A 15962-nucleotide genomic window follows, 5' to 3' on the forward strand; every position below is an offset into this window, starting at 1 on the left:
CATGGACTCTACAAGGTGTCAAAAGCATTCTACAGGGATGCTGGCCCATGTGACTCCAATGCTTCCTACAGTTGTGTCCAGTTGGCTGGATGCCCTTTGGGTGGACCATTCTTGATACGCACGGGAAATTGTTCAGTGCGGAAAAACCCAGCAGCGTTGCCGTTCTTGACACACTCAAACCGGTGCGCCTGGCACCTACTACCATACCCCGTTCAAAGGAACTTAAATATTTTGTCTTGCCCATTCACCCTCTGAGTGGCACACATACACAATACATATCTCAATTGTCTCAAGGCTTAAAAATCATTATTTAACCTGTCCTTAATCTACACTGATTGAAGTGGATTTAACAGTTGACATCAAGAAGGGATAATATATTTCACCTGGATTCACCTGGTCAGTCTATGTCATGGAAAGAGCAAGTGTTCCTAACGTTTTGTACACTCTATTTCTCTATTTCACTCTATCACTCTATTTGTACACACTATTTTTCCGGGTGTGGTTTTCATGTAAGCCCTCTTGGGTTTCAAAGCTCACCTGCACACCTTTTAACTTTGTTTTTGTCTGCACTGTTTGTCATTCACTTTACAAATAACTATAAAGATAAAAACCGATGTTCAGAATAGCTTTATCTGACAAATATGCTAAGCGAATTAAACATGATTTTAGGAGATGTTTTCATGTCCAATTTGGAATTACACATGGGTAAAATTCTGACATGCAGCTGCCTGTACACTTCATGTATATTACAGTGTCTGAGAATGTCACTGTCTATGCCATATCATATCAAAATCAGATAGAGGTAAGAATAGACCGACTTGGATACCAGGAGCACAGACGCATACTGAAGAAGTGAAAAGAGAGGAATATACAGTATGTCTAGACAGAAGCTCATAGGATGGTGGAATCACAAAAACAGATCTCTAATGTTGACTGGATCCTTGTGCTTTTCTCAGTCTATTCTTGTGCAATTTCATAGATTAAGCTTGGCTTTGAAAGAGCTCTGACTCCCATGAATCATAAGTCTTGCTACTTCACTGTGGATCCCATGACTTATCAGTCTGAATGATCTGTGAGTGCAACACAAACTCTCTTACCCTTTCCTCTTCTTCCTATCCTTGTCCACTTCCACTTCTTTTGACAGGTGATAGAGACACCAATGACGGATCTACAAAGCGGGAGGGAAGTTGAGTCTAGAGAGGACTTGCACTCTGAAGAGGAGTATATGTAGGAGGCACATTCTGTGGAGAGCAGCCTAACGGCAGCAGTAACCCACTCTGAGAGAAGCATGTACAGTGCTGGATATATGGTTCAAGCACGCATAACTGAGGTGGAACATACCTTTGTCCTGCTGGAGGGTAGCATGGACAGTATGAGGCTGCTCTTTGAGGAGCGCATAGAGGTGGGCCGTCTGGAAAGTCAGAGGAATGAATTGGTATGGGAGCTATTGCACCTGGAGCAGCCTATGCTGCAGGCTACGAGAGGTCAGTGGTTAGAGGTACATAGAGTCCTTATCAGCATCCAGTTGGAGTATATTCATCTGCAGATAGAGGTGGGACAGGTGAGGAGTAAGCCATTTGTCACAGCCAGACTGTATTCAGAGCCAGCTAACACAGACTGCACAACAGTATTATGGCCCAGTAGTCACACAGGTAAAGTGGAGTGGAAACCCCACAACATTGCATGTAAGCTTTTGTGAGAATGCAGTTCATGTACACTTTAGTAAAGGGTTACAGTATGATGGGCGTTTATTTTCTTGTGATATGTCATCCCTTTGATGTGACGTTTCATTGTGTTGACATGTTCACAGATTTGTTATTGCTGTTAACTGCTGCCTGTCATTGAGAGTTAACTGTTAGCATGAGTGGAAACTTGCTTTTATCCTTTTTTTCTGCCCCCAGGAGGGGCTCCAGGCCCATGTCTAGTCTCAGATATAGCCCAGCTTCTGGAGACTCAGCACAACCAGCTAAACACCCTGAAGGATCGGGCCAGATGACCATCCCGTCACAGGGCCATGAATGACTTCACTCACTGCCAACAAGCCTCACTGTGCCTTCAGCGGTAGCATGATGAATCTAGAAGGCTGGTATGAACCGTGCCTGCTAGCCCTGCTCCGGAGGCAGGGAAGGATACCGAGCCAGTAAAGGTGTGGTGTAACTGTTCCAATTTCTCATCAGGAGACTGGACTCAGTTGAAGAGACCATGAGGAAGCTGAAGCTTCATTTTTTTTGAAAAAGGCAAAAAACAGACAATTGGAAGAATTGAAGGAAGGGACTTGAGGGGAAGGATGTGGTATGCTACTGGCCATGAGATGCAGAGAACTAGCAGATGATCCTTTTGACCCTTAGGAATGAAGGTTTAGCAAATTCATATTTTAAGCCTGTACTACTTACAATCGCCTGACATGTACAATTAACATTCCTGGGAGTCTCAAGGTGATTTTATTACATGGGCTGTATTGAAGCAAGCAAGACATTTGCTTAAGGGGAATCATAACTTTTCCATGGAAGTACAGGATAGTTGACAAAACACCTGGAATATCCACAATCCATCCAGACCGAACATGTATTGTTTGCAAGTGTCCTTGATTGCGCATTTAGCCAATGTCAGTGATTGCTTTACTTAAACTGCTCTTAATACATTAACAATGACATTATGATAGTTGGCCTTGGCTGTGAGATCAGCATGTCTTAACTGTAAACTGCACTGTGCATGGAAGGTCTACTGTAAAAACAATGTTTATTATGAATACACATACACAGCAAAAAGAAATCCGATGCAGATGTGGCATACAAAGCAAGACAGGGATACTAGTCATACAAAGGTGATTGGGGAAATCTACAATACAGCTGTCAAGGGAATGAAAATCTATTTAATTTCTTATGAAATTAAACTATATAAATGTTACTAACACAACGCGCATAATTTAAGATGTTTCCCTGCTACATTTATTTGTTTCCCCTTACAAAATTTCAAAACAACCCACTCTTATGCACCATGTCTTTTTTCAAAGACATTTAAACATTTGTGTCCTATTGAGAAAGGAGAAAAAAAAAGGTGTTTTGAGGATGTGATCAATGGAGGGTTGTTGTGTGACTCAAGTTTCACTCATGCCTGGACCTCAGTGTCTGCTGCTCCCTCTGGGTCCTCGTCATTGTAGATGTTCTCAGCCTGGAAAATGGAAAGACATTCTTGTTACTCCGACTAATAAAATTCTACATATTATAGTAAGATGGTAATACTGGTAGTACTAAAGTAGTGCTTCTGCCATCCTTGCAAACGTGTTACTTAGGCCTAATGAAATGAATAAACTATTCTTTATAGCCTCCCACTGTTTGACAGAGCACCATCTGTCCTAAGGTCTTACCATCTGCCAAACTTCCATGATGTTGTCCTCAGACACCGAACAGATGACCCAGGGCTCGTTGGGGTTCCACGAGAAGTCTGAGATCTTAGCTGTGTGACCACCGTGAATGAACAGCAGTTCAGGTGGACCATCCTCAGCATCCTCTGGCGACTGCTCCTCTCCGATTTTACTGAGGTCCCACACGTTGAGTCGCCTGTCTGTGCCACTGGAGGCCAGGATGGTTTCATTATGAGGAGACCACTGGACCTTAAGGGAGGAAAAAAGCAGAAATATTTGACACAACTTAGTCATAGATGGGTCAACACACAGCTTGTGCAAAACAGACTTTATAGTGAATAATTGTCCGCTTCATGACTTAACATACCTGGAAGATCTCATCTTTGTGAGACTCAAATGAATGCAGCTTCAGTTTCAGGTTCCTCAGGTCCCAAAGAGCAACAGTCTTAAAAGGGAGAAACCGTTAAATCCCCACTACTGATTCACTAACTACAATATGAAAGAATCTTGGAAGAATTGAGAGCAGTAAGAAATCCAGCCCACCTTGTCTGCTGAGCCTGAGGCCAGGATGAACTCGCTGTAAGGGTTGAAGGACAGACAGTTGACCTCTGCAGTGTGGGCGTCCACAGCATGGCTAGGTTTCGATGTATTGTTTGATCGCGTGTCCCAACTGCACAGTAAACACAGTAACCAAGTGTTATTGTTCAATGAGCAAGACCAAACAATGCTGCTGCTGTAGGGGAGTTAACTCATGGAGCCTTACATCATGAGTTTCTGGTCGTCAGCTACAGATCCAAAGAGCGACTCGTGCAGTAGATGCCAAGAAACATCCTCCACAACGGCTGTGTGTCCAGTGAAGATGGTCTTCGCGTCCACAACCTTCCCCTCCTTAGGAACTGCACTGATGTCCCACATACAGATTGTCTGCAGACAGATGGGAAACAAGGTGAGAAAAGGAAAGACATGGAAGGAGGAAGAGTGTTCAAGCACTTGCTCTGGGTCAAGTGCTAAGTCACTCACATGGTCATCAGAAGCACTGAGAAGGCAACCACTCAGGTTGGGGTTCCAGGAGAGACCGTAACCCTCCTTCTGGTGTCCCCTCAAACGCAGATCTGGGGTGCACTCTCCAGATGGATCTGTAGTACACAGGTGAACACATTATTACCAAACATTTTTAAAGCAGGACTTGGACTTCCTGGCCATACACTTTAAATGTGCAGTAAGCAGACCCACCTGGTTTGGAGGGATGTTTGGTGTAGTCAAAGACAAGCACATCACTGGTTGGGGTTTTGGTGGCAATGATGCAGGGGTTCTGGGGCATGTGGCGGGCTCTGTTAACCTCTCCCTCATGGTTTATCTTGATTTCAATCTCTATCTTACCGCTGACTGAGCCAAAGCCGCCAAACTCTGAAGGGAGCGAGAGAGTCAGATCAGTGAGCTACAGCGAAAAGGACTAATGTATATTACCACCAGTAAAATATTTTGAATGAACCAAAGCCTTAAAAAACATTTACACAGAAAGGTCGTAATTGTAGCAAAAATATTCTCACCGCCTTTCTCACTATCATAGTGAGAAGCATCAAACTGCGCGTCGTCATTGGGCAGTTGCACACTGGCAATGACCAGGTGATTCTGTTCATCTGATGTGTGTGTGCCAAGAACCAGCCTGTGTACACTGAAATCCTTCCCCTCAGGTCTAAAATTATATAAAAAAGGTGTTCCAAAATAGATACATTTAAACAGTTTCCTTTTTATTTTATGTAATAGGGGGCATTAGAAACTCAACATGGTCCATACAAGGATACCTTCGCAACACATATGGAGACAAAAAAAATCTTCCTAAAGACACCATAGTTTGCTAGATTACTGAGAGAAGGCAGTTATGTGCACAATTATTCATGGCAACTAGAGCTAGCTATGTATTCCTATATTGACATGCACAGATAATTGAAGCATTCAAGAAAAGTGGGAACTCAGGGGGCTCCAACTGGAAAAAAAATAGTTTTTAATGGTCATCCAACTCATATTTCTAGAGCTCCGACTTTTCTCCATGAATATCACTCGTGTTTTCAACTCGTTTTTTTCAAGTTCCCAGTTGTCTTGAAAGTATCAAATGAACCCTACCTGGTGACATCAGGCAGCCACTGTGCTGTGAGGCTGGGCCACTCCAGGGCATGGGTCATCACCAAGTCATAGAGGAAGGGCGTGTTCTTCTTCCATATCTTGTACTCCTCATTTATCACCCGCTCCTCCACAGCATCATCAAACGCTGCTGTAAAACAGAATGAAGGTCAATCGAGACAGATTTAAATGTAACATACTAGCAGCAACCCATTCAAAGGAAATATAGTTGTGATTGAGGGTACCCTATTAACATTGAGAAAGTGTTAGCTAGCTAATTAATAGTTACGCCCATTGAGTAGGGTTTCCCCGATGTTAACAAACGTATTGACAAATTGAGCGAAAGTTAGCGAACTCATTTCACTCCCCCAAACAGGTTGTGTCTCTGGCATTAAACGCTTTGTTTTTGAATACACTTAGCTTGCTTGCTAGCTAGCTAGCTAGCTAGATAATTTTCTTTGTATACAATTATACATTCATTATCTCCACGATTGATACGCCGGGAACCCCCGTCCTTCCTGGCCTACCTTGGTAGCTAGCTTATTCACTTTTGAATGAAATTACCTTCTTTATCAGCCATGGCGTTGATAATATTACACAAGTAGCTTTGTTTTCAGAAATAGCGCTTCGCGGAGAACAAGCACGCAGCCGGGCTACCTTGGCGGGAACGCTATAGAGGTTAAATAGCCAATCACCGTCAACTAAACCGGAAGATGTCGTATATGTATTCGTCAAAGAACAGGCTCCGAAAGGATTCCGGGTTACCAAAAATGTTTCCACTAGATAGCACAGCTACAAAGTGGCTATATAGTCATGAAAACCAAAATGTGCTTTTTGGTCTTAGTTTAAGTCTCGGGTTAGCAAAATGTTAGCAGAGTGGTTAATGTTATTGGTTAGGTTTAAAATCAAAACTTAATAAGATAAATTGTTTTTAAAAGGGGGGGGGGGGCTCCGTGGCTGTGGTAACTAGTGACGACACAGCAAAAAGCGATATTTTTACCCCGCATTATTTCATTTCGAGGATCTTTATTATCCACCCGCACAGTAGGTGGCGGAATACACATATAATTGATGCGAACGCCATTATATCAAAGAAGTAGAAGGCGAGCAATCTTTGGTACCTGATTGGTCACTACATTGACAATACTTCCTGAAACAATCCATGTTGCAACAGCAAGTATACGTTTCAGTAGTTTAGGGTTCAAATCAACGAAAGAAATCACAATGGATGATCGTGAGCTTGATCTCACCGAGTCACAGAAAGATACCAAGTCGAAATACCCGGCGATCAACAAGAAGTATGAATGTGAGTTGCGAACTTGTGTAGCTAATCTGTTATGAACATGCTTGATGACAAGCTATACTTACATTTTTCGCTAGTTAGCTTGCTTTGGCCTGATTTGAGATTGTTCACCAGGTAGTACATAAATGGGTTTCTGTTAAAATGTTCAGTGGAAGAGTATCTTTACTGGAGGAGACAGCTCTACCATCCGAAATTGCTTCATCGACACATTTATATTGTAGCCAGGCCTAGTAGATTAATACCCTCAATACCCTAATACCCCCCTGGATTGAATGTTTACCTATAGCCCACTCTACTTTATTATAGTAACATGAGTTGAATAATTGATCTATCTATCTATTCATCTTGTAATTTGGATTCTCTCTAGATTTGGACCACACTGCTGATGTACAGTAAGTGGACTGACTACCCATGAACCACAGCAACTGCTGCTCCTACCCTTAACTGTGGTGGTTACACCTTTATTGCGAAATCCCCAAAGCCTACCTGATAATGCAGAGCAGCGATCTGTAACTTGACCGTACGGAGTGGCTTCCAACTTGGCACACATTGGTTGAATCAACGTTGTTTTCACGTCATTTCAATTCAATTACATTGAACCAATGTGGAATAGCCGTTGAATGGACGTCTGTGCCCAGTGGGTTTGTCTTGCATCTGTGTCATAACTCTTATGTATGTTCCTAGGCTCCACTCTTGGGGAGACTCTCTGGAGGAGGCCTTTGAGCAGTGTGCCATGGCAATGTTTGGGTATATGACAGATACAGAGACAGTGGAGCCCATTGACACAGTAGAAGTGGAGTCAGAAGGTGAGATGGAATAACAGACTGAAAACAGGCATAATACTCATAGGGACAGTACATGTCTGGAGTAGATTATGGGGGACCAGTACGGGGGGGGGAAATATATGCACTCACTAATGTAAGTCACTCTGGATAATAGTGTCTGCTAAATGACAAATGTAATGTAAATATGTTTCATATGGGTCAATATTTTACTTACCATTGCATTGAATACTTTCTTATGTCTGTTTGTTTCCTGACCAGGTGATGACATGGAATCTCTTCTCTTCCACTTCCTAGATGACTGGTTATTCAAATTCAGTGCAGATCTTTTCTTCATTCCCAGAGTAAGGGCCTTCAACGTATTAATTCCAGTGAGGCTACATGGAGCTCGCTCTCTCTCTCCTACCCCCATCAATAGATGTATAGATTTCTTGGTGCCTGTATGTATAATTGTAAGATGTCAAAGGAGCATGCACAGAATTGCATTGCAAAAAAAATGTGGGTTTGAAACCTGATTACAACTAGAAGATAACATATCATTACATTTACCAGAAGTGTTTATTTATCTTGTATCCCTTACAACACAGTTCATTACCAAAGCGCTATTGTTTGCTTCAAACAGCTCATGCTTCAAATGTAATAAGCTTTCAAAAGGATATCATGGCAACTACCAATTTCATTTAACAGTTACAATAATAAGGTATTGCCTAACTTAATGTATGTCTTCTAGGAGGTTAAAGTTTTGCACATTGACAGGATGCACTTCAAAATCCGCTCCATTGGGTAAGTTGATCTAAAGTTACACATGTCAGGATTTAGTTTTTGCTCACTAGGTGGTGCTAATTTATACTCGCATGCGATTGATCATTGACTTTTGAGCCATGACATTACTCCTAGATGAAACAGTCTGAGGGGATATGGTGGGTTGGTTTTAGTTGGAACATTCTACCCCTGAGAAAGACAAGGCTTGCATGTTATCATTACTTCCTCCTCCAGGTCCTATGTCTGGAGTTCTGGTTCATTCTCAGCTTCCCTCCATTGACTCACATTGTTTTCCTCTGCTGTTGTAGGTGGGGAGAAGAGTTCAACTTGGTCAAGCATCCACAGGTGAGCGAACTGAGAAAGAGGTCTGCTGTCTGACTCCCTCCTGGCCATAAGGCATAATTACGGTTTATGACCTGATGAAGATTGTTTATCCAACTGGTTGTGATATGTATTCTGTTACTGAAATATTATACTACATACATGATTAGTAGGCATAGTTTGTTTTCATTGATTCAGGAGTCATCTGATTACAATAGTTTGTATTTTTGAAAGTGTCACTTAACTATGCGTATATTGTCCCTAAAGGGGACAGAAGTGAAGGCCATCACTTACTCAGCCATGCAGATCCATGACATCGACAAGCCCGAGATCTTTGCCATCATTGACATCTGAGGATACTACTACTGAGAAACTGTCCCAGAAGGGAACAGGACAATAGAAACAAACCTATATGTGCCTGTGTGATTGGACAATTGATTTAGGGCAACAGCATAGGCTTTGAAAATTGACATTTGATTAAGGGCAACAGCATAGGCTTTAGAACTGGATGAGTGAAGTGTAATATTTCCCTGAATTTGAATTGTTTACAGACAGATATCCAGAGAGCAGCAAACATCAGCCGCAGCAGAGTAACTGCTTAAGATACACTACATGACCAAAAGTATGTGGACACCTGCCTGTCAAACATCTCATTCTAAAAATAACGTGCATTAATATGGAGTTGGACCCCCTTTGTTGCTATAACAGCCTCCACTCTTCTGGGAAGGTGGCATAATCCCTGAGCCGACTAGATGAAAAGAATGTTGATGTGCCCTTGAGCAAGGCACTTAACCCTAGTTGCCCATGTCAGTCGCTCTGGATAAAGTGTCTGCTAAATGACAAACATTTAAAGGCTTTCTACTAGCTGTTGGAACATTGCTTCGGGTACTTGCTTCCATTCAGCCACAAGAGCGTTAGGGAGGTCGGGTACTGATGTTGGGCGATTAGGCCTGGCTCGCAAGTCGGCGTTCCAATTCATCCCAAAGGTGTTTGATGGGTTTGTGGTCAGGGCTCTGCAGGCCAATCAAGTTCTTCCACACTGATCTTGACAAACAATTTCTGTATGGACCTTGCTTTGTGCACAGGTGCATTGTCATGCCTAAACAGGAAAGGGCCTTCCCCAAATTGTTACCACAAAGTTGGAAGCACAGAATTGTCTAGAATGTATGCTGTAGCGTTAAGACTTCCCTTCACTGGAACTAAGTGCCCAGCCTGAACCATTATTACTCCTCCACCAAACTATAGAACAGTGTGTTCTATATCGAGGCAGGTAGCGTTCTCCCTGCATCCGCCCAACCCAGATTCGTCTGTCGGACTGCCAGTTGGTGAAGCGTCACTCCAGATAATGTGTTTCCAATGGCGGCGAGCTTTACACAACTCCAGCCGACGCTTGGCATTGTGCATGGTGATCTAAGGCATGTGTGCGGCTACTTGGCCACGGAAACTCATTTCAGCTCCCGACGAACACTTCTTGTGCTGACGTTGCTTCCAGAGGCAGTTTGGAACTCGGTAGTGAGTGTTGCAACCGAGGACAGACGATTTTTACGCGCTTCAACACTCGGTGGTCCCGTTCTGTGAGCTTATGTGGCCTACCACTGCTAGACGTATCCACTTCACAATAACAGCATTTACAGTTGACCGGGGCAGCTCTAGCAGGGCAGAAATTTGACGAACTGACTTGTTGGAAAAGGTGGCATCCTATGACGGTGCCACGTTGAAAGTCATGTAGCTCTTTATTAAGGCCATTCTACTGCCACTGTTTGTCTATGGAGATTGCATGGCTGTGTGTTCGATTTTATACACCTGTCAGCAACGGATGTGGCTGAAATAGCCGAATCCACTAATTTGAAGGGGTGTCCACATACTTTTCTATATATAGTGTAAATCACCTGGCTCTGCTCATAAGTGCTCTGAGCGGTATTGATTGATGCCAATAATTAAGGTTTTTATTGTTATTTTTAAGGATCATAAATTAATCCAAAACGTGTCAAGAGACAGAATCATCTAAAACAATCTGTTACGGAGATGGCACAATAATGAATGTACTTGTAGGGATTATTTTTTTTTAATTGTTGAGAGACCATGCAGGGGCATTGACAGTTTTTTTTGTCATATGTACTGTATTTGTACAGCTAGATATTTATTTAAGCATTTCAGGTGCCACACCTCTCAGATTAAAAATTATAAAAAATTCATTAAACAATCCAGGCTGGGATCCACCCCATCACAGACAAATGCAGTGCTTTGGCCAAGATGTTTCATACAGATTGAATCAAACACACTAAGGCTGTTTCTGGAGAGTAACATACCTGAGTGAACATGTTAACTTTTGGTTTATATATTTTTTATTTTGAAATGGTGACTTTCAGGATTATTGTACAATATAAATGTCCTTGTTTTTTGAAAGAAAAGCACATTTTTGGTCCATTAAAATAACATAAAATTGATCAGAAATACAGTGTAGACATTGTTAATGTTGTAAATGACTATTGTAGCTGCAAACGGCCAATTTTTTAAAATGGAATATCTACATAGACGTACAGAGGCCCATTATCAGCAACCATCACTCCTGTGTTCCAATGGCATGTTGTGTTAGCTAATCCAAGTTTATAATTTTAAAAGGCTAATTGATTATTAGAAAACCATTTAGCAATTATGTTAGTACAGCCCGAAACTGTTGTCCTGATTAAAGAAGCAATAAAACTGGTCTTTAGGCTAGTTGAGTATCAGCATTTGTGGGTTTGAGTACAGGCTCAAAATGGCCAGAAACAAAGAACTTTCTTCTGAAACTCATCAGTCTATTCTTGTTCTGAGAAATGAAGGCTATTCCTTGCGAGAAATTGCCAATAAACAGAATAGAAAAAGGAGTGGGTTGTCCCAGTGCACAACTGAGCAAAGTAGATTAGGGTGTCTAGTTTGAGATACAGACGCCTCGCAAGTACTCAACTGGCAGCTTCATGAAATAGTACCCGCAAAACACCCGCCTCAACGTCAACAGTGAAGAGGCGACTCCGGGAAGCTGGCCTCCAAGGCAGAGTTGCAAAGAAAAAGCCATATCTCAGACTGGCAAATAAAGCCTTAAGATGGGCTAAAGAACAGACACTGGACAGAGGAACTCTGCCTAGAAGGCCAGCATCCCGGAGTCGCCTCTTCACTGTTGACGTTGAGACTGGTGTTTTGCCACCCCACATTCCTGCACTACAAATGCTGACCCAGTACATCCTGTCCTTGGATCTTTTGAACCATCTGTGTAAATGGCTAAAAAAAAATCAGGATGCACAGTATTTAGATGTCTCTTAAACAGATCAGATGGATCAACACCTCCCTATCTTTCTGTAGTCTCTCCAACACTTCTAGATCAACTACTGGAGTCAGGAGTAGCCATACAGTCCCATCTCATTTGTCTGGGTATTACCCACCCAAAGCTTGTGTTCTGTCTTCGCTCGTGTTCCCTGCATGCCTGTAAAATCCCTTTTGCAGGATGAGTCACCCCATGTCCCTGTAGGTTGACCCAATAATTCATTGCCAGCTGCTGTCTCCTAATTCTCAATGGCATGTCCCCCATCTCCACCTGTAGTGCAGCCACTGGGGAGGTCCGGAACGCCCCACTACATATTCTGAGTCCTTGCCCCTGTATGACATCTAGCCTTTCCAATGATGTCTGGGCTGCCGAACCATACGCTATACTGCCATAGTGTATTACAGATTAGATTCATGCAACATACATGGTCCTCAATGAGGAACGCCCAGCCCCCCACTCCTTCCCTGTCATACAGCGCATCACATTTAGCACCTTCTAACACTTTCCCACCAATCTCTCAATGTGTTCTGCCCAGGTCAGTCTAGTGTCACCTTCTCCAAGTTTCTCCCATATAACCTCAAGCATACCTCATCTTCCACCTTCCTCCTGGTAAAGATTAATGCCCACCGCTCTACTTCATCAATTGCTTCCTGTACCTTCCTGACTATGTAAGGCATATTTCTTCCCCTCTTCCAAGGCCCCATCATCTGCAAATAATGACCTCCCAATATCCGTCTGTACCTGAGAGTAAACATAATTCATGATTGAGAACAACAGAGGACTAATCACGCTCCCCATAATCCACCAGGTAGCTAGCTGCCTGATAGAGACATCCCCACCCTCACTTGGAATGACCTACCAAACAGGAAATCCTTTGTCCAGTTGTTCGTTCTCCCTCCTACCCCCATAATTTCAAGCTTGATTAACAACCCCTCTTTTCACATCCTATCATACGCCTTCTCCAAATCATCAAAAAAGTCTCCCTGTTCACCTGAGTCTTCCTGACCTCTGCTTCTAAGCAGAGTACTGGGTCCATAGTTCCTCTACCCTTTCTGAACCCACTGATGTGGAAATACCAGCGCCCTGCTCTCCAGGAAGAAAGTTAGCCTCTCCGTAATCATACATTCCATAATCTTACATACATGTGATGCTAAAGCTATTGGCCGATAGCTTGTTGGCCTCGTTGGGTCTTTCCCTGGCTTCCGGATTGGTACCACTACTGCCTCCTTCCAGCTGCCTGGTAGTTTCCCCTCCTCCCACACTCTGTTGTACAACACCAATACCTTATCCAGTGCTTTATCTCTAAAATGGGCTAACATAGCATAGCACACCTCATCTTTCCCAGGTGAAGGTAATTCAGCCTTACCTATTGCCCTTTTCACCTCTGCCATGAAATGATGCATTCAATGCATCATTTACATCCTCCCTCCTAACCAGCACATCGGGATGCTCTTCTCTCGTTCTCCCTCTCCCCCTCCTCTGACAAATTTGCTGAGCAATGCACTTGGACAAATGCTTTGGCCATCGTCTCTGCCTTCTCATCTGTTACTGCCACATTCTTCCCCCTCATCAACACTGGATTATCCCACTCCCTTCTGACCCCACTCATACTCTTAATCATCCCCCACACTTCTCCCACAGGTGTTGCCCTTCCAATGGTGTCATGGGACCGATGCCAACATGACCTCTTTGCCTGATGAATAGTTATCCTCACTAGGGCATGGGCCTGCTTATACTGAATCAGATGTTGGAAGTTATAATTCCTTTTCAGTATTCTAAATGCCCTGTCCCTACTCCTCACCACTACCCCACACTCCTCTGTCCATCATGGGACTGTTTTCCTCCTCCTTCCTGAAATCTTAGGTACAGCCTCAGTAGCTGCCCCCACTAACGCTGTTCTCATCCAGTTATTCATACTATCCATATCCCCTCTCATATCCACCCGAGCCATCACCTGCTCACTCAGCTCCTGAAACTGATCCCAGGGCTACTCGGACATGAGCGATGTGATCCTCCAAGGTAGCCGAGTAGACCAGGATGTCGTCGATATACACGACCACCTGGCGTCCGAGCATGTCCCGGAACGCCTCATTAACGAATGCCTTGACCACTGACGAAGCATTGGCTAAGCCATATTGCATCACCAAGAACTCATAGTGACCAAACATTGTGCTAAAAGCTGTCTTCCATTCATCCCCCTCCCGGATGCAGATGAGATTGTATGCACTCCGCAGGTCCAATTCGGTAAAGAACCGGGCACCGTGGAGCTGTTCGATGGCTGCCGGCATCAACGGGAGAGGGTAACGGTACTTGGTGATTTCATTGAGTCCTCTGTAATCAATTCATGGGCATAACCCTCCATCATTCTTGGCCACGAAGAAGAAACCTGCTGACGCAGGACGTGCGGATGAAACCTTGTTGGAGCGCCTCATGGATGTACTCCTCCATGGCCTGGGTTTCAGCCACCAACAGAGGGTAGATGCGTCTGCGCGGGGGCTCAGAGCCTACAAGCAGGTCGATGGCGCCTGGGTGACAGGGGTGATGAGGGAGACAGGTGGCGTGTGTTATTGAAAATACCTCCCACAGGTCCTGGATTACCTCCGGGATGTTGGGCTGAAGGACAACCACAAGACTCTCAACCGACATGGAACCACAAGGGATGGAGAAGCAGTTCCTCCGGCATTCGGGTAAACAGTCTGATTTTCATCCTGAGATGGTGGGGTTGTGGCATTGAAGCCAAGGAGGAACTTGTAAGCTGGTGATGAAGGGGGTTTTCTCCTGATGGATGGACACCACGGTGAGGGTGAGTGGTTTGGTGATGTGTGTGATGGTTTCGGAACCTAATGGCCGATTATCGAGGGCTTGAACCGGCAAAGGAGAGGATAGCGGGTATGAGGTCATGTTGAGAGAGAAGACAGGGGTCTGGTCAATAAAGTTTTCTGCAGCACTGGAATCCACTAAGGCTGTAGAAACAGTAGAAACAGTACACGAGCTGTAGAAACAGTACACGAGGGACAGTCAACCAATTTTTTTTTAAACATTTACTTGGAGCCAACTCTGCAAATAGCCCAGCTGGGTGATTTGAAAAGTCATAGTCAATCCATCAATAATATAATAACACTCTTAGAAAAATTGTTTCTTTCATTTACAATCTGTAGAGACTATGAGAAAGGTTCAGAAACATCACAGCACAGTAGAAAATATGTCAGCTAGAAATTAAAACTGGATGGCCTTCAGAGATAGATGGGAGGGGTTGAGGGTAGCTGAAGACTGGGACTAAAACCAAAGACAACTAATGTGAAATATGCTGCCTGTGAAATGTACTGTATGTAGAATGTACAGTTGAAGTCAGAAGTTTACATACACCTTAGCCAAATATATTTAAACTCCGTTTTTCACAATTCCTGACATTTAATCCTAGTAAAAAATCCCTGTTTTAGGTCAGATAGGATCACCACTTTGTTTTAACAATGTGAAATGTCAGAATAAAAGTAGAGAGACCGATTTATTTCAGCTTTTATTTCTTTCACATTCCCAGTGGGTCATTGTGTATTGCCTTTCAAATTGTTTAACTTGGGTCAAATGTTTTGGGTAGCCTTCCACAAGCTTCCCACAATAAGTTGGGTGTATTTTGGCCCATTCCTCCTGACAGAGCTGATGTAACGGAGTCAGGTTTGTAAGGCCTCCTTGCTCGCACATGCTTTTTCAGTTCTTCCCACAACTTTTCTATGGGATTGAGGTCTGGGCTTTGTGATGGCCACTCCAATACCTTGACATTGTTGTCTTAAGCCATTTTGCCACAACTTTGAAAGTATGCTTGGGGTCATTGTCCATTTGGAAGAGCCATTTGTGACCAAGCTTTAACTTCCTGACTGATGTCTTGAGATATTGCTTCAATCTATCCACAATTTTCCTTCCTCATGAAGCCATCTTTTGTGAAGTCCCTCATGCAGCAAAGCACCCCCACAACATGATGCTGCCACCCCCGTGCTTCACGGTTGGGATGGT

General features: G+C 43.5%; 2 protein-coding genes and 1 pseudogene across 3 annotated transcripts; 2 read left to right on the forward strand and 1 right to left on the reverse strand.

Moving 5' to 3' along the window:
- Positions 1–1153: 1153 nt before the first annotated feature.
- On the forward strand, positions 1154–1911 carry LOC149972085 (uncharacterized; annotated as a pseudogene).
- Positions 1912–2422: 511 nt separating this feature from the next.
- On the reverse strand, positions 2423–6257 carry LOC110505457 (histone-binding protein RBBP4). 2 transcript variants are annotated; one of them, XM_021584686.3, is made up of 10 exons: positions 6050–6257; positions 5489–5636; positions 4915–5060; positions 4598–4771; positions 4385–4500; positions 4128–4288; positions 3908–4034; positions 3732–3809; positions 3368–3613; positions 2423–3171 (listed from the first exon to the last, which is right to left on the reverse strand). In XM_021584686.3, exons 1-10 carry the CDS (start codon positions 6063–6065, stop codon positions 3109–3111), a joined length of 1275 nt encoding a protein of 424 aa, XP_021440361.1. In that variant the 5' UTR covers positions 6066–6257; the 3' UTR covers positions 2423–3108. The 2 variants fall into 2 exon arrangements, with proteins under 2 accessions (XP_021440361.1, XP_021440362.1); XM_021584687.3 differs by having other exon boundaries at positions 5489–5633; positions 6050–6207.
- On the forward strand, positions 6244–11371 carry tslig1 (tRNA splicing ligase complex subunit 1). The gene is made up of 7 exons (XM_021584688.3): positions 6244–6791; positions 7156–7180; positions 7473–7594; positions 7832–7914; positions 8301–8353; positions 8641–8677; positions 8921–11371. The coding sequence occupies exons 1-7, from the start codon at positions 6710–6712 to the stop codon at positions 9005–9007; spliced, it is 489 nt and encodes a 162-aa protein (XP_021440363.1). The 5' UTR covers positions 6244–6709; the 3' UTR covers positions 9008–11371.
- Positions 11372–15962: the final 4591 nt, after the last annotated feature.

The sequence above is a fragment of the Oncorhynchus mykiss genome, chromosome 25, assembly GCF_057628025.1.
Source record: "Oncorhynchus mykiss isolate SJ-2025 chromosome 25, ASM5762802v1, whole genome shotgun sequence".
NCBI lineage: Eukaryota > Metazoa > Chordata > Actinopteri > Salmoniformes > Salmonidae > Oncorhynchus > Oncorhynchus mykiss.